Source organism: Monodelphis domestica, chromosome 1, assembly GCF_027887165.1.
Source record: "Monodelphis domestica isolate mMonDom1 chromosome 1, mMonDom1.pri, whole genome shotgun sequence".
NCBI lineage: Eukaryota > Metazoa > Chordata > Mammalia > Didelphimorphia > Didelphidae > Monodelphis > Monodelphis domestica.
The window spans coordinates 560,886,500-560,910,316 of NC_077227.1; the positions used below are offsets into that span (position 1 = coordinate 560,886,500).

General features: G+C 37.6%; 1 protein-coding gene across 2 annotated transcripts in view; it reads right to left on the reverse strand.

Moving 5' to 3' along the window:
* CSMD1 (CUB and Sushi multiple domains 1) overlaps nt 1-23,817 on the reverse strand; it is a 2,624,761-nt gene that overhangs the window by 360,516 nt on the left and 2,240,428 nt on the right. For both annotated transcript variants that reach the window (XM_056823354.1, XM_007476228.3), the window contains exons 36-37: nt 23,588-23,684; nt 17,449-17,553 (exon numbers count right to left, since the gene is read on the reverse strand). In XM_056823354.1, the coding sequence (XP_056679332.1) occupies nt 17,449-17,553; nt 23,588-23,684 (202 nt within the window). The remainder of the gene's footprint in view (nt 1-17,448; nt 17,554-23,587; nt 23,685-23,817) is intronic.

The window sequence follows — 23,817 nt, forward strand, 5'->3', positions numbered from 1 at the left end:
ATTTCCCTATAGGATTTTAGATTTTGAGTACTCTATTTGAAGCTCATAAGGGTGTTGAATTTTTAATTGGTCCATTAACATATGCAAGGATCAGGAAACAGATCCTGGCTTTGTCAGTGTCTATAAAAGACTTAGTTCTTTAGGACTTAACACTGGGACTCTTACAGCATTTCCAAAGAAGGAGAAGGGTTTTTCTCTTCCCCCATGTGCTTACATGCAGCCTAAGAGGCAAATGAAGGATATAGGTTCTTAAACTCCAACATTCTGTGTTTATAACAAACCTGGAGGTAACTACTTGGTGCTCCTAGGATATGGATCCTGTGAAAAAGAATTCTTTACTCTATTGTCTATCCTGAGTTAACACTAACTTAAGTATCCCTACTTAGTACCTCACTAGACTGAAGAGAGAATTTAACTCCCCCTTGTCTACTTTTGATTTGAATCAACAAAAGATTAAACAACCTACTTAGTACTAGGTGAGAATTTAGAAAAGAATTCACACCCTTAGAAATTCAACCTGCAAGGAATCTTTTTGATGAGAACTTAACATTTAGAAGGTGAGAACTACAAACACTGCCCACAGGGCAGTGCTAGACAATTTGGAAACTGTGACTGTCCTCTGTGAAGAGGGGAAGGGACAAGAAGTCACCATAAATAGTAAGCCCCAAACTCCTTCAGTGCAGATTGCCTTTGAGAAAATAGTCTGAAGAGATTGTCTTCTGAAGAAAGTCTTAGATAATCTTCAAGGGAGCTTTAGTGGAGACTACAACTTGGATCTTGGGCTCAGAACTCAACTTCTACTTGGACTTTGACTCGGATTACTTTTTTTGGTGAGTAAAAGGTTGACCTCTTTCCTAGCTTCTGGAGAGACTAGTTTCCATCTTGGAGGAGGCTGTGTGGTTACTCACTACCAGCCTTGCTGGTTGAGAGCTAATTAATCTCTACCTGGATTAAGCAGACCTGGACCAAAACATTTAGGTTGACAGGATAGATAACTTCTCTATCCCCCTTTTCTTTATTGTTTTCTCTCTATTTGTAAATATTTGTAAATAAATTTCTGACTCAGGATATAATAAATACTGGGGACCACAAAATTTCATATAATCATTGTCCAACCATTAATTTTAACCTTTACAATCCAGAGAATAGAACTTTCCCTTGGCCAAGAATTTGTTGGTATTATTGTTTGCTTATTTATTTCATTTTTTTTAAAAGGTTAGTCAAAAGCTGGAATTGGCAGAGATTAGAGACCTCTGGTAAAACAATGTGTCCAAGAGAGAAGGTCCAATGATTCCAACAGAAAGATATACTTATCTTTGATATCCTACTCCTCAAAAAGTAGCTAGTAGATGTCACAAGCCTTTCAGTGTTCAGTTGCCCTATCTCCCACATGTTAGTCCCTAATATAAACATGTCTTACTCACTTTAACCATTGATGGTATGTGTACATGAAGTTTCATTTTTTTGGTGGAGGGGGATGGGAACTGGGGAATGGCTTTATTATAATATGATTATTATTTCATTCTAAGAGATGCCTTTGTTTTGTTTTGTTTTTTCCTCCAGCTGATTACTGAAAGGTAAATCAAAAGGTGGCTGGTGAATTATAGCTTTAAGAGAAAAGATTCACAGAATTCATCAACTAGTCATCCAAACTTGTTAGCATGAGTTAGGGATATGGGAACAGGAAGAAGTAATCTTGGCATATTATGTTCGTCACTTAACTTAACAACACTATGTAAGAGTCCCTTATCCTCAAGTTTCTACATTTATAAAAATAATAAAATAAAAGGACTAAAAATTGTTATACTCCCTGTCTCACTTTCACTAATGTACTACTTGAAAACTTGTCATATGGAAGAAATTCTAGTAAGTTATTCCCATTTAGTTCAAACTCCAGAAGTTTCTTTCAATGTTAAAAGCCTTCTAGTATGAATTTGATAACATGTGTCTTTTAATCATGAATCTATTAGGATATTCTATTAAGATTACCATCAAGAGTGGCTTTTTTTGTCAAGAGGAGTTCATGTGAAAGTATACCAAGGTATGAAGGAACGGATACCCACATTAATGAAATTAATCCCCTTTGAAATATTCAGTTGAGTTTGACATGGGCACTGTACCCCAGAAACCCAGGCGAACTATTATCAAGGAAACTCCCTTGTTTTGCCTCCTCCTGACTCTGAGCCTAAAAACACCCAATGACCCCCTCTAGGGTCCTAAGATGACTATCTTCCTTTGATCGTCCTCTAGATGGACAGAAAGATGCACCTTCAAGCCACACCTTGATCCTATCAGACATCTGTTTGTTCCCTAAAACTAAGAATCTTTATGTCTCCAGGCAGACCCCAGTATGATCACCCCACCTCATGCCTGAGTGACTAACTCTGTTGTAAAAAGTATAAAATCCCCAGACTGATGTCATCTGGGGGAACAGCCTTTCCTTTCATGCTGTCCTCCCAAAGAACTGCTCCCCATCTTGCTGTTCTACCTTGCTATCCTCCTGGCCACTCTCAACATTACTTCCTATATTAATAAATCTCTTTTTTGTTTTTAAGCTAAGTTTTGGAGTCTTGCATGCTTGCAAAAAGTATCCTTCCCGAACTCCAAGGGTATCCTTCCTGACCATAACAAGTTTATTATTTTAGTTCTTTAAAAAAAGAGAGAGAAATACTATCTTTGTTTAGATACCTTTTTTGTTTGTTTTTAATAAAAGAATATACAAAAATCAAATAGAATACAGGCATTCTATGAAAATATTTTCTTTAAAAATAAGCCCAACAAGGATAAAACAACCTAAACTTATTTTATATGTAGCATGTATTGAAACAATTTGAAAAAAAAAAACATAAAAATGTTTTTGTTGTTACCATAAAATTGACTAAATCTTGAGTACATCAAATATGGACTATAAGAAATATACCAATAATTAAAGAAATATCTGCAATTAACAAATAGATAAGTCTTTGTGCATAAATAGAACAGCTGACTTCTAACACAATCAAATTTAAAGGATAAGAGATACAATACTAAAAAAAACCCTCTCATAAATATATGATCTTAAGACAATTAAACTTAGTATTATAATTTTATTATTAGAAGAGAATTTAGAATGTATTTTAACTCTGTTTTTTACAGGTAAGGAAAATGAGACTTAGAGTAGGGAAGAGAAAGGTAAGACAACAATTACTTTAATTTTTTTTATTACTATTAAAATGAAAACCCTTCAGCAAATGGTATTACTCTAAACTAGTATTAATATTGATCTCCCTTATCAAATTGACCCAAAATATGATTCTTTTAATTTATTAAATTAGAATTTAATATAAAATAAAAAACTACATTTCTTTCTTTATACCATGTATCTTGACATAGTTTAAGGAATAGTGTAATTGCTAAGCAAACGTACACTTGCTGGTTGATGGTTAGAATGCAATATACATTTGCTGGTTGGTGGTAAAAATGAGTGAATAATATAAGGAAGCCTAGAAAACAGAAAAATACTACTTGTTTGCTAAACCATAAAAGAAGGATTGAGTTCTTAGAAATCTGTTCTTGAGAAGGAATCTTGGGAATTTCCCTGACAACCTTATAAGGACTATCAACTGGTTTTTGTGGAGATCCATGTTTGCCTTAGTCCCTTGAGAACTTGCCTTTAGTGGAAATCCCACACTGACTTTGTCTTAGACTGAACAAGGGAACACCAGGAGTGCTTAAGTGTTCTAAATAGGAATGAGAGAAATGCTCAATCACCCTTTTTGTCTTAGAATTTCCCCCATTATATCAGAGAGTCATTCCCAAGAAGACCAATACCTGGTAGGAACCATCCTTTTTGTATCCATTGTCAGTTAAGCCACTCCCTGCTGCCCTAGCCTCTAGCTACATCCTCTTTCTCAAGCCTGCTTGTAATCAGTCAGTGATATGTTTGCTGTACTATTTTCCCCAAAAGGTATATAAGTCCCCAAGTTCTATTAATTTTGGAGAATCATTTTTAGTGATGATTCTCTCAGAGACACTGTCCCCAGAGCCCCAGAGTTTCAAATCTGTATGGTATTCAATGCTGAGCATTTTGTGGCAGCCCAATAGTAATGATTTGTCTCTTTTCCTGATTAAAATGACAGGATCTTAATAATTTATGACAGAAAAAATATATCAGAAGATTATTTTGGTAATAATTCATTCATTGAGAATCTAATTTGCCCAAGATATACTGTTAAAATATTAGTAGGTATGGAGATATGGTCGAATATCCACTTAATGCATTCTTATAGAAAGTCATATTCATCTCTTTCATGGTTCAAAGTAATAATAGAGTTAAGACATTTGATTATTCTTTTTATGTGTTTAAAGTTCTCCCTTGTGGTCATGGTTAAAATACTATGTGTTTTATTACATAGTAAACTTTGCAAACAAATTGATTCCTCTTATATTTGCTATTTCAAAAATGACCTAAAAGAATATTATAAAAATGATTCAAAGTTTCAATGAAAATAGCAATATAGAAATTCCTTTTACAAATGCATGGTGTCTCTATCATAGAAAAAAGCTTCCCACACAAGGGTAATACAATCTTTATAACCAATCAGTTAACAAACATTTATTGAGTTCCTGATATGCTCCAAATACTGTGATTATCCAGACTAGGAATATAAAGAAATGATAGGTCCTGCCCTTAAGTAGCTTTATACTGGGAGGTAATATGTAAATTTGTAGATATATCAAAAAAATATAAAAAACAGATACAAGATGACTTGGGTAAGGAGTACAAGGTATGAGAAACTAAGTTATCAGAAAAAAAGTTCACAAAGGAGGACTTGAGCAAGCTGAGAATGGAAGAAAAATAGGAATTCTAAGAGACAGAGTTCCATTCACATCACCATATAATACCAGTTTGATCAGACAATATGGATCATGAAGAGGAATAATGTAATAAGTCTGGGAAAAAAATTGAGTCAGATTTGGAAGGGCTTTAAATGGTAGAGGAATTTATCTTTAGGTTTAGATGTAGTGAAGGTTAAAATGAAGAGAGTAGAGAGCAGGGGACATATATAAGGAACTGGATACTGAAGGGATTTTCACCAGTTGGAGAATGGGTGAACAAGTTGTAGTATATAATTATAAATGAATACTATTGTGCCATAAGAAATAACAAGAAAGATGATCACAAAAAACCCTGGTTATATGAAGTGATACAAAGTGAAAGTGACACAATTAGGAGAATGTTGTTTGCTATAACAGCAGCAATATATTCTAATCATCTACTAATGAATGAATTATTGTCAACAATGAAAGGATTCAGGATAACCCCAAGGGGCTCATGATAAAGAAGAAGGAACTGATGAAGTCTGAATACAGCTTGAAGTATAAATTCTTGACTTTGTTTTCTCCAAGATTTTTTCTCTAGTGAAGTGATGTCTTCCTTCACAACATGATGGATATGGAAACATGTATAATATGATAACATGTATAATTTATATCATATAACTTGTCATCTTAAGGAGGAGGAGGCGAAATGGAGGGAAAGAACATGAATTGCAAAATGTCAGAAAGAAGTTATTTAAAAATGTATCAACATGTAAAAAATTAATAAAATTCCAACTATTGCTTTTAAGGAAAATCGAACTGTCCTGACTAATGAGTGAGCCTGATATTATTTTGAGAACCAAACATTTCTAAAGCCTAATGAACATTCAGATGATACAGTGGAGTGAAAAGAAAAAAAGAACAGAAAAGAACATATGAGAACCAAGAAAGGGTGGCATTTGAAAAACTCAGAACAAAGAGTATACAATGTCAAATGCTTCAGATAGGTTGAGTATGAGAATTGAGAAAAGTCCATTAGGTCTGGCAATGATAACTTTAAAGAAAGTACTTTCAGGAGAATGGTGAGCTTGAAGAAGACATACTGTAGAAAGGTTAGAAGAAAGGAGGAAATATAGTTATATGCTTATACTATAGAATAAGAATAATTATAAAACATTCCCCACAGAAGTCTAAGAAACATTCTTCCACAATTACATATAAAATACAGGAGAAAGTGTACTTAAGCTAAAAAAGTCCATGTGTCAAAGGGATAATTTATAGTCCCTAGCTGGATGGATGAAGGTCTTTTTTGTTTTTCATGGAATCACCACAAATTTTCCTAAGGTATGGTGTAGCTTTATTCTGGATTTCTTATAAAGTCATGAGGCTAACATGCCCAAAGAAAGTCCAAAATCTTCCCTTTATTTCCAATTTTCCTTCATCATCTTCTGGATAAGGGGGGTGATTCACTTTTTAGATCATCCCTAAAGTTGTTTTATCATAAAGTCTGAATCTCTTACTGAAAAGCTAGTTTCAAAACTGGTTTGCTATTTCATTCATGCCCCCAAAGGAATCAATAAATCTCCTCAACCAATTCTAATATACTTCCCATATAGCATCATTTCATTTGTGCAATGACTTTAAATCCTCTAAAACTGATCAGACTCATCATATTTAGATTAATGTTTTGATTCATTCAGTAGAGAGGTTCTCATATGATAAAAAGTATTGTTATTAGTATTTAATAGTATGTTATTAATTGAACGATTATATTGGTTTTTACTCTAATGCTATGAATAAATTTTAAGTTCCTACTAAATGCCAAGCAATGTTCTAACCATTGGTTACTGAAGTCAAAGCATCCCTTTGACATGGGCATGGTACCCCCAGAAACTCAGGCAAACTATTACCAGGGAAATTCCTAAGCTCCCTTAAACCTTCTGACTCCCAACCCAAAACATCTGATCCTGAGAGGATCATTCTCCTTTGATTGTCCCATTGATCCAAATCATGAGAACCACCCCCATGCCTTCAAGGAAAACTCCTCCCCAACCCCTTGCACCAGAGCCAAGTCTTCATTGAATATAAAAACCCCAGAACTGAGAGGCATTCCATTCAGGGAGCAACCTCACAGGTTGCTCCACTCATGTTGCCTTGCTTGCCAAAAATGCAACATTATTAATAAATCTCTCTTTACTTTTAAGTTAAGTTTGGAGTCTTGCATTCTTGCAAAAGGTATCCTTCCCAAACCCCAGTGGTACACATCTGTACCCCACAACACCTTATCTTCAAAAAACATAGTGGAGGAAACAATATATACATATTAAACATATATATGTGTATGAATATATATGTGATGCTTATATGTGTATATACATAAGTCAGAGAAAATATAAGCTAATTCAAAGGACAATATTGGTCTCATTTTGCAGATTTGAAAACTGAATCTCAGAAAGGAAAAAGTTAAATGTCATAGCCAGGATAACAGCTGTCTTCAAATGTTTGAAAGGCTATTTTCCAGAAGAAAAAAAAAAGATTATTAGACTTATTCTGCAAGTCTGAGGGTTTGAACTAGAAGTAATCAATCAGTCAATAAATAGGCATCAAACAACAGTAAAAATTTCAAAGAGGTTTATTTAGCCTTCAGGTAGGGACAAAACTAATTTATGTTACTCTAGTCTTTTCCTAAAGTAGAATGAATTGTCTATGGAAGTTTTAGGTTCTCTCACTAAAGGACTCTGAGAAAAAGGTGAATTACTACTTGACACATATGATGTAGAGAGGACTCTTACTGAGTTCTGGCTTGGATTAGAAGGGATCTGAGATTCTGTGTTAAACTCCCTAGAGTGAGGCATTAGAAAAGAATTTTAATGACATTTTAAAAGAGGATAAGATAAATGAGACTTACATCAAAAAAACTAGGGTACAGGGGCAAAGGTGTTGGCAAGGGGGCAGAGAGCCTAAACCAGGGATCCCCAAACTATGGCTCAGGGGCCATATGTGGCCCCCTGAGGCCATTTATCCAGCCTCCACCGCACTTCCGGAAGGGCGCCTCTTTCATTGGTGGTAAGGGAGAGGAGCTACAATGAGTGCGGCATTGCTCATGTACAGTACTACTTCTAGTGACATAATCCCTTGCATGGCACCTTGTTCTGAGAGAACGAGGTACCATGCAAAGGATTATTTGGCTGCACAATGGAAGATATCAGCATAGTGAGCAGTAATATGGGGGAGGGTGAAATGGGCATTGTACCCCCAGAAACTCAGGCAAACTATTATCAGGGAAACTCCCTTGTTCCCTTACATCCTCATGTCTCTGAGCCTAAAAACAGCCAATGACCCCTCTAGGGTCCTGAGATGATAATACTCCTTTGATCATCCTTTAGATTTGAGATGGACAGAAAGATGCTCCTCCAGGCTACACCTCGATCCTATCAGGCTACTTCTCAGACATCTGTTTGTTCCCTAAAACTAAGGAATCTTTATGTCCCCAGGCAGATGATCACCCCACCTCACCAAATGCCTGGGTGACTAACATTCTCTGTTGTAAAAAGTATAAAATCCCCAAAACTGATGTCATCTGGGGGAACAGCCTTTCCATTCATGCTGTCCTCCCAGGGAACTGCTCCCCATCTTGCTGTTCCATCTTACTATCCCCCTGGCCATTCTCAACATTACTTCCTAAATTAATAAATTTCTCTTTTTTTTTTTAAGCTAAGTTTTGGAGTCTTGCATTCTTGCAAAAGGTATCCTTCCTGAACCCCAGGGGTACACATCTGCACCCCATAACATCTTGGCACCCAACGTTTTTTGCTCTCCTGAAAGCTACTCCTGTACCCCGGATTGTCCATGAGGACACAGCTTCTCAGATAGGAAGGAGCCTTTTCTTTGACACCAAATTCATTGAAGGTTTTAAATCCCTTGCCCTGCAGTTTGACCTGTCCTAGACAGATCTGCATATTATTATCTCCACCTGTTGCACTCCATATGAGAAAAATCAGATCTGGGATTTGGCTGAAGAAATGGGTGATGAGAAGATCCTAAGTAGCACATGGGCAGGAGTTCCTGGTGCCACCACAGTCCCAGGGTAAGATCCTGGGTGGGACTATATGAATGAAAGGGACAGACTTAGGAGAGACCTCTTTAAGGCCATGCAAAAAGGGATTAGAAAGCAAGTAAATTACAACAAGCTCAAAGAAATTACTCAAGGAAAGGAGAATCCAGCCCTCTTCCTGTCCCAATTAGTAGAAGCCATGAAGCAATATACAAATGTCCACCCAGAGACTGATGAGGGGGCATTTATCTTAAGACTCCACTTCATAGGACAGTCAGCCCCAGACATCAGGCTAAAACTGCAAAAGCTGGATCTCTGACCTCAGACTCCAATAAACCAATTAATGGATGCTGCTTTTAAGATTTTTCACAACAGAGACCTTTTTGAGACAGAAGGACAGAAACGTGAGAAACTTCTCACCGCAGCTCTCACCTCTCTGACTTATGGGCAGAGGCCAAGGGGCTCTTGCTATGCCTGCAGGCGGGATGGGCACTGGTCGAAGGAAAGACCACCAACGACTCCGTGTCCAGCCTGTGGCTGAAAGGGACACTGGAAACAGCAATGCCCCGCCAACCAGAGACCCCAACGAACCCAGAGGCACTTTCCTGACCTCCAGTATCCTGAGGACTTGGAATAGGGATGCCCTTTTTGCCTTTGAGTGGGTTTTCCCCTCAGGCCCCCCCCCCAGCCCCATAAGTTCACATGGTACGTGCTCCTACAGGGTCTAAGGGACAGCCCACACTACTTTGGGGCTGCCCTCAACAAAGATCTTAGAGCCCCGAGACTCATGAGCAGCTCAATCTTGCAGTATGTTGATGACATTTTGATATCTAATCCTTCTGAGGCTGCTTGTATCACAGACACCATTTCTACCCTAACTTTTCTAGGAGAACGGGATTACAAGGTTTCTGCTTCTAAAGCCCAACTTGTCTCCCAGTCTGTAACTTATTTGGGACACACCCTAACCCCAAATTCCCACTCTCTGACCACAGGTAGAAACAGGTCATACTGTCCATTCCTGTCCCCTCCACCAAAAGTCAGTTCCAAACTTTTATGGGTATGCCAGTGTTTTGCTGCATTTGGATACCTAATTTTGGGATCATTGCAAAACCTCTCTATGAGGCCACTAAGGAGCCTGATTCAGAACCTCTAGATTTGGGGGGGAGACCAGGAACAAGCCTTTTCACTTTTAAAAACCCGGCTTTCTTCCACCCGGCCCTAGGGATTCCAGACCTTGAAAAGTGGTTTTTCTTGTTTGTGGATGAGAGAAAGCAGTTTGCACTAGGGGTTTTAGCTCAGTACCTAGGACCTGACCTTTGTCCCATTGCTTACTTCTACAAGCAAGTTGACTCAGTTAGCAAAGGATGGCCACCATGCTTGAGAGAAGTCTCTGCCATGGTTCTCATGGAAGAAGAGGCATTTAAATTAACTCTGGGTGAAGCCCTAGAAATTCGGGTCCTCAGTATTCTGGAGGCTAGGGATCTAAGGTGGCTCTCACTAAGTACCAGGCTCTTTTACTGGACACACCCAGGCTTACCCTGAAGGTATGCAGGACACTGAAGCCAGCTACCCTCCTCCCTCTTCCGGGAGATCCCCCTTCCCATAACTGTGAGGAGCTGATAGACCACACCTTCTCCAGCAGACCAGACCTCAAAGATTCTTCTCTCTCTGAGGCAGAGATCAGCTGGTATACAGACGGGTCCTCCTTTATGGAGAATGGGGTGAGAAAAGTCGGGTACTCCATAGTCTCTCAGACAGCCACCATTGAGGCAAAGGGACTCCCCCCAGGGACTTCAGCACAAAAAGCAGAGCTGATCGCCCTCACAAGAGCATTGCAGCTTACTGAAGGGAAAAAGACAAATATTTTCACGGACTCAAAGTTTGCCTTTCATATTTTACGTGCTCATGGTGCCATATGGAAAGAAAACTACCAAAAACTCTCCCTTGAAACACGGGAAGGAAATTCTGAGTTTACTTGAGGCTGTCACTGTACCCAGCCAAATAGCTGTCATTCACTGCAGAGGACATCAGGGTCTAGATTCCAACCTAGCCCGAGGGAATCATAGGGCAGACCTAGCCGCCAAAGAGGCTGCACAAGCCACTTCTTTGACTGCTCTGACCCTAACTCCATGACACCCCCCCATACCGAAAGGCATTTCTCCCTCTTACAGAGGAGGAAATTGCACAGGCAGAACTTCAGGGATTTACCCTTGAAAACAGCGGTGGTGGCGTTCTCCCTCTAGACTTCTGCTCCTCCCTAGTAATTTAACGTGGAAATTGGTTATGGGATTACATAACTCCATACACTTAGGCAGAGAAGCACTAACCACTTTGATAAAGCCACTTTTCACAGGCAAAGGCATCTCTAAAACCACCTGGGAAATTAGCAGATCCTGTGCCCTCTGTGCCCAAACTAGCAGCACTGGAGCTCTTAGGCCACCTCCCCTCCTTAAGCCCGTCCAGAGGCAGATAGATTTTACCCACTTGCCACCTTGCAAAAGGTACAAGATCCTTTTAGTCTTTGTAGACACCATCACAGGCTGGCCTGAAGCATTTCCCTCCAGATCAGAGAAAGCACAAGATGTCACAAAGGCCTTACTCAATGAAATCATCCCTAGGTTTGGCCTTCTTAAGACCCTTCAGAGTGATAATGGTCCAGCCTTTATTTCCCAGATCACTCAGATGGTTTCTAAGGCATTGGGCATTACTTACCATTTACACTCAGCCTGGCATCCCCAATCTTCAGGGAAAACAAAACGTATGAATCAGACCCTAAAAAGAGCCCTCACCAAACTATGAGAGGAGGCAAGGATTGATTGGATCCAAGCTCTCCCCATTGCCCTAACCAGAATCAGAATTGCTCCCCGGGGAAATTTAGGGCTGAGTCCATTTGTATTGCTCTATGGGGGACCCTTTCTAACCTCTGACATTCTTTTAGATACAGAAATACACAGCCTTGTTCGGTTCTCTAGACAACTTGGCCCAATCCACCAGGTTCTGAGAGAATGCGCTAATCAGATCCTCCCTAAACCCTCCACAGAGGATACAGAGGAATCTCTCCACCCAGCCCAAACAGGAGATTTGGTATATCTGAAGACATGGAGTGGATCAAACCACCTGACACCCCGATGGGAGGGCCCCCATAGGGTTATTTTGTCCACTCCTACAGCTGTAAAATTAGAGGGGCAGAATACATGGACTCATGTCTCTTGTATTAAACCCTTTATCCCTCCAGAAACAGGTAGTGAAGGGGGAACGGAAGCCACTTATTCCTGTGAGCCACTGGAAGATCTCAAATTCCTCTTCCGCAGAAAGACCCAACCTAAGAATACTTTGGAATAAGTAGCTCCATCCCCTCCTCCTTGTTATCTTAAATTTCTCTTGCTGTAGCCTTGACTATCTCTTTCCTTACAGTCTTTGTCCTTTTTGGAATTTTAAATCATGCATACCAAGTCAGCTGGAAAGATAATTTTCTGGTTCAGCTTGGGGAAGCCAAAGTGGGTCCCTCTAACTGTTGGGTTTGTATGAAGCACCCCCAAAGTGGAGAGAACCCCAGGTCTCTAGCCCGAGGTCTCAGTGCCTCCGAGGTATATCCAAAATATGAGGTTTTAAGGAAATATGGAACCATTCCAGTTTTAGCTACTCCCCTATGGGATACCTTGAAGGATGCCCCCTTTTTTCTCACAAGGCAACCTTTTTTTTTTTAATATATCCAAGCCCAGCACACCGGGTTGGCACTTATTAAGGATGGGTGGGCCAGAATAGAACCCTTCCGGTATAAGTGCTTTGATAAGGGATGGGGTACTGATCCTTTTCCTTTTATCATGACTCATGCACTATGTAGGAATTGCTCTGAGGATCCAGTCACCTTTGCTGAGGCAGGTATAAAGATGTTTTCCTCAACATATATATACTGGTATCCTAATGTAACCATCCAAACTCCTGGGGAAAGCTTCAAGGAGTTCTCCACCCTCACACCTCCTCTTCACCCCCCACACTCATGGTCTGTGCTGAAAACTTTACACAAGACTGGCCTTAGACCTGGCAAGTTAGTCTCCTATAATAGTTCCTCTGAATGGGGAATTAATGTTTCCCAAATGCTAAAATCTGCAGACAGATCTCTTTGTGCCCCTGCAGGATACAGATTCATCTGTGGCTATCACATGCACCTCTAGCCTCTCAAACCAGTACCCCATTTTATGCCCCAGGGTGGTCACCTCAAGAGTCTTTTGAGTCAATAGTTTTAACTACATCCTGCCTTAGCCCCTACATCAACTATGGGGAATGTACCTTAGGGCTCCTGGACCCCCAAGTACATTGATACCAGAATCCCCTGACTCCTTCTCCCACTGAAGTACAGAGAGTAAAGAGGAGCTCTTGGGATAATTTCCTCTGCTGGATGGAGAAGTCCATATCACTGACAGTTCCCTGGGTAGGGTACTTAAGCCAAGAGGCTGTGCTTAGTAACCTGACCTTAGCTATTGAGAAAAATTTCCAATGTGACAACTATGGGCCTTGAGGATCTTCAAGAATCTTTGGATTCCCTGGCAAATGTGGTGATGGACAATAGAATTGCCTTAGACTATCTATTGGCAGCAGAAGGCGGAGTTTGTATGGTTCAGAACACTTCTTGCTGTGTCTATATCAATAATTCCCACAAAGTGGAAGTAAGAGTTATCCATTTGGATGGCTGATGCCTGTAGAAAGATATTTCCTGGTTCATCTTCCTGGAAATCCTGGCTATATGTCCTCCTTGCCCCTTTTATCCCTATCATCTTGATAATTGGGGGTATCTTGATATGTGGACCTTGTATTTGTAATCTTGTCATCTCTCTAGTTGCTTATAGGGTAAAAGCACTCATGGGAGTCACAGAAATGCCATTGCTACCTCTGCAACCTTCCCAGCCTAAACCCCTGGACATGGCCTACCACCAATAACTCTCTCTCCTAATGATAGGCAGGGAATACTCTGTTTCCATTCTCATCTGAAGAAGTTACAGAAGACTGAGACCATCGCCCCTTTCCCCTTACATATTAGGAGAGTGGGGAGATGACATGGGCACTGTACCTCCAGAAGCTCAGGCAAACTATTATCAGGGAAACTCCCTTGCTCCCTTACATCCTCATGACTCTGAGCCTAAAAACATCCAATGAGTCCTGAGATGACTATCTTCCTTTGATTGTCCTCTAGATTTAAGATGGACAGAGAGATGCACCTCCAGGCTACCCCTCGATCCTATCAGGCTACATTTCATACATCTGTTTGTTCCCTAAAACTGTGAATTGTAAAAATATTCCACTTTAATCAGACCATTCTTTAGAAGATTTGATTTAGCTATTTCCTGATCAATAACAATAGAGATACTTGAAATAACAGAATCAGGTCTTGGAAACTCTACCTTTCTTCTCCCTTCTTAGTTGAACAAGATTTGGAAGGTCTGTATCAAACTCAAGATTTAATTATCTAAGGAATGGCCTTCAAAAGACATGTGCAGAACAAAGGACAGACCTCTGGGCTATCCTAAGTCAAGCTAAGTCCTCATTGGTACAGATGAGATGCAGAAAAGTGACGTAAAAATGTCCATCTAAGGCATTTCACTTCCTGTCCCTTCCTTTTTCCCTGGAGAGGCAACTCTGGCTGGCAGCGTGCTAGGTGTTCTGACATTTTGGGAGTGGTGGCAATTATTTGTCTGGGTTTTGGTGGTGAGTTATGTCCTTGACCTGATTCAGGTTCAGGCATCTCAGCTGAGCCACTTTTGGAGTTCAGGTTGATTCCTTCCTCCTTCACACTCCAAACCCTTACTTTCTAAATCTTCTAATCTTCCCACCCGATATCAGCCAGGTGGGGGGAGAAATCCTTCACCCTTTCCTTCACCCTTCTTCTTAATCTTCTCCACTATATCAATTAAATCACCATAAAATTTGGCAGCTGACTTGGGTATTTTGTTATTTGGTTTTTCATTAGAATTTTTATAAATAAAATTCTTGTCGACCTAAATTAATTATACATTCAGCCTCAGCAATAAATTCACCCTTTGCAAAACTAAGGAATCTTTATGTCCCCAGGCAAATAATCACCCCACCTCACCAAATGCCTGGGTGATTAATACTCTCGGTTGAAAAAGTATAAAATCCCCAGAACTGATGTCATCTGGGGGAACAGCCTTTCCATTCATGCTGTCCTCCCAGGGAACTGCTCCCCATCTTGCTGTTCCATCTTGCTATCCTCCTGGCCACTCTCAACATTACTTCCTAAATTAATAAATTTCTCTTTTTGTTTTTAAGCTAAGTTTTGGAGTCTTGCATTCTTGCAAAAGGTATCCTTCCCAAACCCCAGGGGTACACATCTGCACTCCATCACAAGGGGATTCCACACTGTGTATACTGCTGCTCGTATAGTGGTGGCAGTGATGGGCCTGTGCAAGGTGTGATAGGCCCATCACAGTTAGGGCTGCAGCCTCCACTATCCCAGACAGCGGGATACAGATTTGTTCATAGTTTTTTTTTTTTAATAGTCTGGCCCTCCAATGGTTTGAGGGACAGTGAACTGGCCCCTGTGTAAAAAGTTTGGGGACCCCTGGCCTAAACAGTGGAAAGGTAGATAAAATTGCCATTGGAAAAGAAGGTATTCCAACCCTTGCCCTCTCAGTATTGGAGGAGTTCAGGTGTTTCTGGGAGAAGTAAGTCATAGTGATGAAAACTTGGAAATACTCCAAGGACAACTATTGCAAAGGACCTAGACATCATGGATAGTGATTACCAGGGAAGAGAGGGTAGAGCACCAAGAGTCAATACATGGGGACAACAATTGTTGTGGGGATATTGGCATAGAATTTTCTGGAGAAGAAAGAAGCACACTCCAGTGGAGAAATTGTAGTTCCACCCTCTCCAATCTTGGAGTGCAAACCCCATAGCTCTACACCAATTATAGCACTGATATAAATGCTTTCTTTAGTAATGCCAATCAATCAGAAAGAATTTATAGAGCATCTCATATATGTTAGGCATCATGCTAGACCAATATATTAAAGGCATTAAAAATGCTACAGGTGATTCTAAACAATGCCATCCTTTCACTGGTGAATTCAGTGACATTTATTTTACTATATTTCCAGCTATTGCAATCAAAATAATAGACATAGAAATCATCATCCTTGACAACTAGAAAATGAGAGATGAAGAGGTTTGAATCTGAAAATAACAACTAGGGAAAAAGAAGAAATGTGTCAAATTAAATCCACATACTACCAAAGAAAAAATGCAGAAACAAGGACCTTGAGTTAAGTTTTAAATGTTTCCTTTCAATGAGATATATTATTTTTCTTCTAATAAATTTCCTTACTGCTAATAAAACTAAACCGCAGATGACAGTGTTAGTGAAGCAAATGTCCATAGTTCTCTATGAAAATTAGAGACAAATTATTTTAATAACACAAGTTCACATTGGTAGTAGAAGAGAATCAAAAAAGTCAGGACCACCTTGAAAGTGCTAGCTAAGAGCATCCATCAGCCATAATGCCACTACATGACTGAGTACATCTGTTAAGTCATAGTATGAAATGAATCTCATGATTTATCATCTACAGATGTTAGAAAAATGTGTCAAAGGGGGGAGAAAATTCTGTATATGTAGGCCATGTAAATAATATCCAAGGCTTTGTTTTGCACAACCATTAATGGAATCTTATTCAAATAAATTGATGCAAACTTGCATACAGATGCTGTCATTAAGAAGGGGAATTTAACTAGAATGTGAGATCGTCCAGTGGTTTATGTGTGGTTCTGAATGCTTCTCATCAGCTGGAATCTAGCCTTTTAGAAACATCTTTGCATTTACATCCTCAAAAACTGTTTATCTCAATTCAAAAGATCACTTATTAAAGTTTATCTATGTATTTGCTTATTTGCAACTGCTTATTAAGAGAGATGAATATCAACATTAAGCATTTTTAGTGCTTGAAAACATGTCCTAAAATAAACTTCACTCTCATTGGAAAGTCTTATTTTTTCATTTTACAGGGTTTACCTGCATAATCAAACGTCAAAGAAAATTTGTGAATTTGACCTTTGTCATCCCATTTATCAGACTATTAACTCAGCCTCACATTCATTTTTAAAAGGTTAGAGCTTCCTTTGCAATGCCTACACTCCCAATTAAAATGAATAATACACAGGCATCAGCACTGGAGTCGGTGCTCTTTGCTAATACAGATTTTTTAAGAGTTCTTTGAGAAAGAAAGAGAAAAGTTATGCAAATTAATACATGGAGTTATCTGTATTTTTTATGTATTAATAAGAATATATGTATAGATTTCACAATAAAACTAAATTAATTTTCAAGGATGTTCTAAAGTCATTAAGCTAACTACTTTACGTGGGATTTTTATTTTAAGACACATTTTCTCACCAAGATACAATGCAATACATTTTCCTTGTATTTTCTAATAAAATTTCATTGAAGTGATTTTCTGCTAGTTCTAAAAATAGTTTCTTAGTTAATATTATGTTCCACCTTGAATTTATAGCATAAAATAATTTTCTCATAGAACCAATGACAATATGTCAAGTCTTAAAGGGCAGATAGTAGGTCTTACTTTTGTATTCCAGGTGAAAGCCAGCTGCTGCCACACTAATATCAGATTGAAAATGCAAATAGAGTTGATTGGAGGTACTATTCAACAAGGCTGGCACAGTAGTACCTGCAAGAGACAAAGGAGTTTAATCTTAATCATAATTCATGCAACTTTTAAACATTATTCTTTTTTACATATGAAATGTTTTTTAAAGTATGCTGATTTCTCCAAATCAATTTAATTCACTTCCTAAATACCAATTATTTATCAACTTACTGTATGCAGAAAGAACACTGTCTTGATAGAGAAGTACCTTTTCAATTAGAGATAAGAGAAAGACTCCCAATAACTAAAACAAAGTTGCAATACAGTGAATGAAGATGGAAAGAGACAAAGGGTAGAATGCAGATGTGAGAATAAATTGCTTCTTTATATTTGGAGGAAAAATAGGGAAAATTTTGTGGATAAAGTAGTCTCAACTTGAAATTAAAGAATGATAAGAATGAGGGTTCTATAATGGGGGAATAAAATGCAAAAAGACATAGAGTCAACATGGTGCATGGGAGATGGAAAATAAACTTTGAATGAGGAAGACTTAGGTTCAAATATTATATGAGCTACTTATTGTATAACCCTAGGTAAATTACTTAAACACTCTGTGGCTCAATTTCCTTATCTGTTAAATGAAGTGGTAGAGTGATCTAAAGGTCTTTCTAGTTTTAAATCTTTGATGGTGGTGTTCTTTTAGTTGGATTATAGACTATAGAAATGTATAGAATATAATGTGTAAAAGGTAAAAAAAAAATATTCTGATAAATTGTGGAAGGTCTTAAATACCAGCATTGGGGATTATTTCTAATTAAATCATTATTATCAGGAATTGTCAAATAATAAAAGAATCTTCAGATATCTGTGTCTAATATAGTGTCAGTTTTCATTATTTCTATGGTTCAATATCAGTTGCATTTCTACGTATGATTATAACAAAGTTATCTCTTTAGTCCTCCACCAAATGTTTACCAATGTGCCATGACATAGAGGACACATGCCGAACACCCAGAATCATATACAAACCACATGAGCACTTATCACTTAGATGGTTTATTCCCTATTTTGGTTTCTTTTTACATTTTGAAAGTCTGCCTTATTCCATTTGGTTTGACAAGGCCATCATGAGGAAGAACATTTTAAGACAACATAGAAGTCTGGCTGGGGATAGTCATTCAGGGAAGATGTTGATCTAATGCATTATTCATGGGGCACAGCTTTTGACTGGTAACCTCTTTTCTATTTCCACTGTGACTAACACTGAATGATGTTCCCACAGAGGTCTCTGAATGACTTCAACCAAAACTGTGTGAAAAAAAGGAAAGTATAGATTCATTTATATTGAGTACTTTCTGTTCACTTAAAATGCCCAAGCTCATGTTATACCAACCGAAGAATCAGTAAGAGACACAGAGGAGCTAAGGTCATATTGGGAAAAAGAAATTAGAATACTGGAGGAGAGTTTGAAACAAGAAAATAACAAAAAAGGGACATTCCCAGAATATCAGTCTTGAATTATAAAGTTCCATAAAATGTACTCTTCAAAAGGGATAAGCAAATTAAATAATTTTTTTCTTTGTTATAATACATAAATGAGGAAATCTTTATTAATACATTGTCTTATAGTTTATTAATTTAATTAATTGATTCAGATGGTTATTCTTTAGAGGAAATTGACAATAAAGGGCCCAGAATTTTAGGGTAGCTACTTCAAAAAAAAAAAAACCCACAGTGTCAAGTCAAAAATGAAAATACTTATGGAATAATAAAATCTCTAACACTTCAATAAAATAGCACTTTTTCTACTGTTATAAATCTCAAATTCTAAACAACTTAGTGATAGATGGGATCTTAATGAATTATGGACTTAAAAAGTAATCTTTTGGTAACCAGCTTTAATGAGGAGGCTCTCAGCCCTTAGGCTGAATATCATAGCGATTATAACCAAATTCTTCTAGTCTGGTATGTCCTGTCCAAGCTTGTGAAATGACAGCATTGTCTACAGGAACCCAGAATCATCTTCACAAGGCATCAAAGTAGAGCTTTATTGCAAAAACTATTTCTTATATACCTTAAGCAAGGTAATTTATACCTTTTGCTAAATTACCAAAATTTATATGTAATCATACACATCAAAAAGATTCACAGGTTTCAGTTCAGTAGAAAGGCACTTCTCCTAATATATTAATACCAGAGAGGTTTAACTATTAAAAGCAATGTATCCAGTGATTTCTACCTTAACTAATGAGGTTTTGGGTCAAGGGTACTGAACTGGTCGGCTATCATACTTTGTACTCAAAGAGAACCAAAATGGCATTACTATGTCTGGTTCAATGTAACAAAACAAGCTCAGAAGGTTGAGTACAAATAGGCCATAACAATATTTGGAATGGAGATGTCTAAGTTTCACATTTCTCACATTTCTTCTAAGCTACTCTAATTTTGCTTTGCTCTTAGAGCCCAGAGCCACCTTTGATATATGCAGTCCATGGGGGATTTCCTGTGCCAGTATCTCCCATGACCTGCATGTGAGCACTTTCCTGGTATGAGTTCTCTGTAAAATAATTTTTTAGCCAAATATATATTTGACATTCAAACAATGTGGCCACTCATTTTACCTCTACAACATGTCTCACATTTATCCTTTTCTCTCCATCTGTAACATAACTACTATATTTTGAACCCTTACTACTTAGTTTGAAATATTCTCCCAAGTTGAAGGCATTGTCTTCCTTCTCTTTATTATCAACCACATAACCACTAAATTAGTATTCTTAAAGCAAAAATGTGCTCATGTTACTCTTCTGTTCAAGAAAATCCAGCAGTTCTTCCTAGATCTCATCCTGTGTAAATTTAATATAAATTATACCCACTTGTTGTATTTTTTAATTGTTATTAGCCCTATTCTGTGACTAGGAACTATGTGATTATCTGACTTGGTGTCCTGGCATTAGGGAAGGGGTCTAGTGGAAATATTGTTGGACAGATGGCATGGCAAAAAGTCAGGACTTGGACACTGAGAGTGAGGTTAAGTGCCCTATCAAAGCCCCAGGAAGAGTGGCAAAAAACAGCTTTCCAAGAGAAGGGACACAGGAAACTCTCACTCTTTTGCTAGACACCTTGTCCCTCTCTCTCCCTTCTTTGAAGCATTTAACTTTTGACAGGCACTTGGTTTGGCACTCAGAGGGTTGTGGATAAACTGAGGCAGCATGTGTAAAATGTCTAATAATTAGGGCAGCCAAGTGACCATGTGATCTTTCTCTCTAACCTTTACTAATAAATAATTATAAATTAATATATCTCCAGATAATTTAAATCATAACAATTCTTCGTATCCTTTACAAATTTTTCTCTTTGACATTTAAAACCATTCACCATCTGGCTCCAGGATTACTTTCAATTGTTGTTGAGTTGTTTCAGTCCTGTCTGGCTCTTTATGACCCCTTTTTAGGGTTTTTTGGCAAACATACTGGAGTGGTTTGCCATGTCCTTCTTCAGCTCATTTTGAGGATGAGAAATTGAGGTTAACAAGATTTGCCTAGCATTGCACAAATTAGTAAGTGTCAGAGGCTGGATTTGAACTCAGAAGGTGAGTCTGTCTCCCTGATTCTAAACCTAGTGTTCTAGCCACTTGCTGCACCCAGCCGTTCCTTATTCTCTGTTACTCTGCTTCAAACACTACATTTCAGCTATACTAACCTGCTTGCTGTTTGCTATAAAAATCATTATCTTTACTATTTCTGTGCCTTTGAACTGGCTGTTTTGTCTTTTAGATAATCTAGCTCTCCTTCAAAGCTTAGCTTAGGTATTTTAATTTCTCCAGGTAGTAGTGTTACTTCCAGAAATTACTTTGTTATCTACTTTATATTTAATTTTCTGTGTTTGTATATATAGTATTACCTCCATCAGAGTACTTGAGGGTAGGTACAATTTTGTTTTTCTCTTGGTATTTCCAAATCTAACAGTGTCTGGTATATAGAGAAGATTTGAATGAATGAAATGAATGAATAGCCCTTGAGAGCTTAGAATTATTCTAACTGCCAAAAATCAATTAGCTGAATGATAATGGGAAAAATCACTTGAGATTTTTCTCCCTCAGTTGCCTTGTTTTTCAGATAAGTGAGCTGAATTGGATGACCTGTAAAGTATGTTTATAATTTTATAAATAATTCAAATATCTATTTTTAAAACTTCTGATACATAAACATATATCATGCATATATTCAAATATGTATATATGTAATATACACATGCATATATATATCCATATATAATCCGTCTAGGGCCAGAAAAAACATAGACAGGTGCTTCCAACACACTGAAAATTAATAAAATTTGTCATAAAACAATAATATAAGTTACTATAAATTGTTTCAGGTAAAATAATACTATTCATGATCATTGATAACAGCATGTTATAGTATTTTGAAGATTCATAAATAAATTCTAGAAAGTAGACACAGAAAGTATAGGGGTACATTGTCTAAGGCAGATTCTTATATTTGTTGATTTATGAGTAATAAAATATTATTCACATCCCCCCTATCATTATAATTCTATATACAAATGAATGCAGTTGTGTATTTGATACTTAACTGTTTTTAATATAAAGCATTTTGATAACACCAACTAATAAATCATTACAATGAGACAAGCAAGTGAGGCTATGGCATATTTCTGTCCTGAGGGATTGAGCACCTCTATTATGGTGCTGGCACTGCAAATAGAAGGGAAGCAATAGATAGGAGAGAAAATTATAAAGGCAGAATGATGAATGGCAAGGAAAAGGGTAAAAGGAGAGGTTGTACTATTGACTCTCTCTATCATGTCACAGAAACTTCCTCACCCTGAAAGTTCATTTCCCCTCTAGATTTTTCCCACTGGAAGTGTACCCTCTATCCTTATTGTATATATATTGATATAAGGATATCCTTATATCCTTTCCTCTGTCTGGATGGTTCCTCCCAGGTTTTTGAGGACAATATCCATGCCAGTCTTTTCTCCATTCCTCTCCAGAATATATCCCAGACTTTCTACTTTCTCACCCAATGCCTTCTCCCAGGTACCTTCTTCCCTCCCTCCCTCTCTCGCTTTTTAGTTCTCTTTTATGGGTTGTCTCATTCCATTAGAAGAAAGCCCTCTGAGGGCAGGAAATGTCTTTCTTTCTGGTCATATTTGTGTGTCCATTACTTAGTATAGTGTCAAACACATAATAAGCTACAGTAAATTCTTTTTGATGGATAAAGTTGAAATCTATTCTTAATGTATTAAAGCTTGAAGATAACGCAGATGAAAACTTATTTTATTGTATTTTTTTGAGACTAAGTTTCTCTAACCTCCCCATGCCAGAAGTACAATAGCCATTCACAAGCCTTATCTTTTTCTTGAACATTATTTCTGTTTGTGTGTGCGCACATGTATGAATATATGTCTCTCTTTTTCAGAATTGAAAAGAAGGAAATATTTTTCTTGGCTTTTACCTAAAGGTTCTGCTTTTTTTCCCCAAAAAATGAATCTGATGTTCTGATATTCTTTTGTTTATACATTTGTAAGATTTCTTTGTCTATCAGTCAAATGTTCTAGAATCTACATGAATCATCAATATCTGCTAATACCAACTCAAATGGCAAATTGGCAATTTTCACAATTTTTGTTTCAAAGAGGAAGCACTAAGTGGGGAAGATGGTCAAATGGTAACTGAGGAAGCAGCTATCATTTGCCATTTCACTCCCTTACACTTTCTTTACCTGTTGAATCTGTACTTGTGTCTATGTAAGATTAGTATACTGTTTCACGTTTTATTAGGAAATAGAGGGGAAAAAACTACCTGCTTTGAAGGATAAGTAGTATAATTTACAGTATCAATTAAAATAAACACAAAATTGAATATCCCTACAAGTAAGTATATATTTGGAGATATTCTGATGCACATTAAATAATTTCTCAAGTAAATATGTAATATTAACTTCATATAAAATATAAACTAATAAAATTAATTAAGTGAAATTTTAAAAAGATTTTATTTGTCTTTTGGGGTATAACATAGGTGTTATTTCATTTGATTAAAAATATTCAATTGGGTTCTATGGATACAAACTGTTACTTTTATTACCTGAAAAACTTCCAAGTCTTGGTGCTGTCATATCTGCACCATCATAGATTTCAAGGGAATCCCAGTTTTGTTCTGTAGCAAAGCTGATTACTTGAATCTAGAACATAATGATATTAGGTTATCTTTTTTTTTCATTTAAAAACCAAAGTTAACTAAATAAATACTCTCAACAAAATAAAGGGGGATACTATATATAACATCAAAGAAATTAATCAAGGATGAAAAATGAA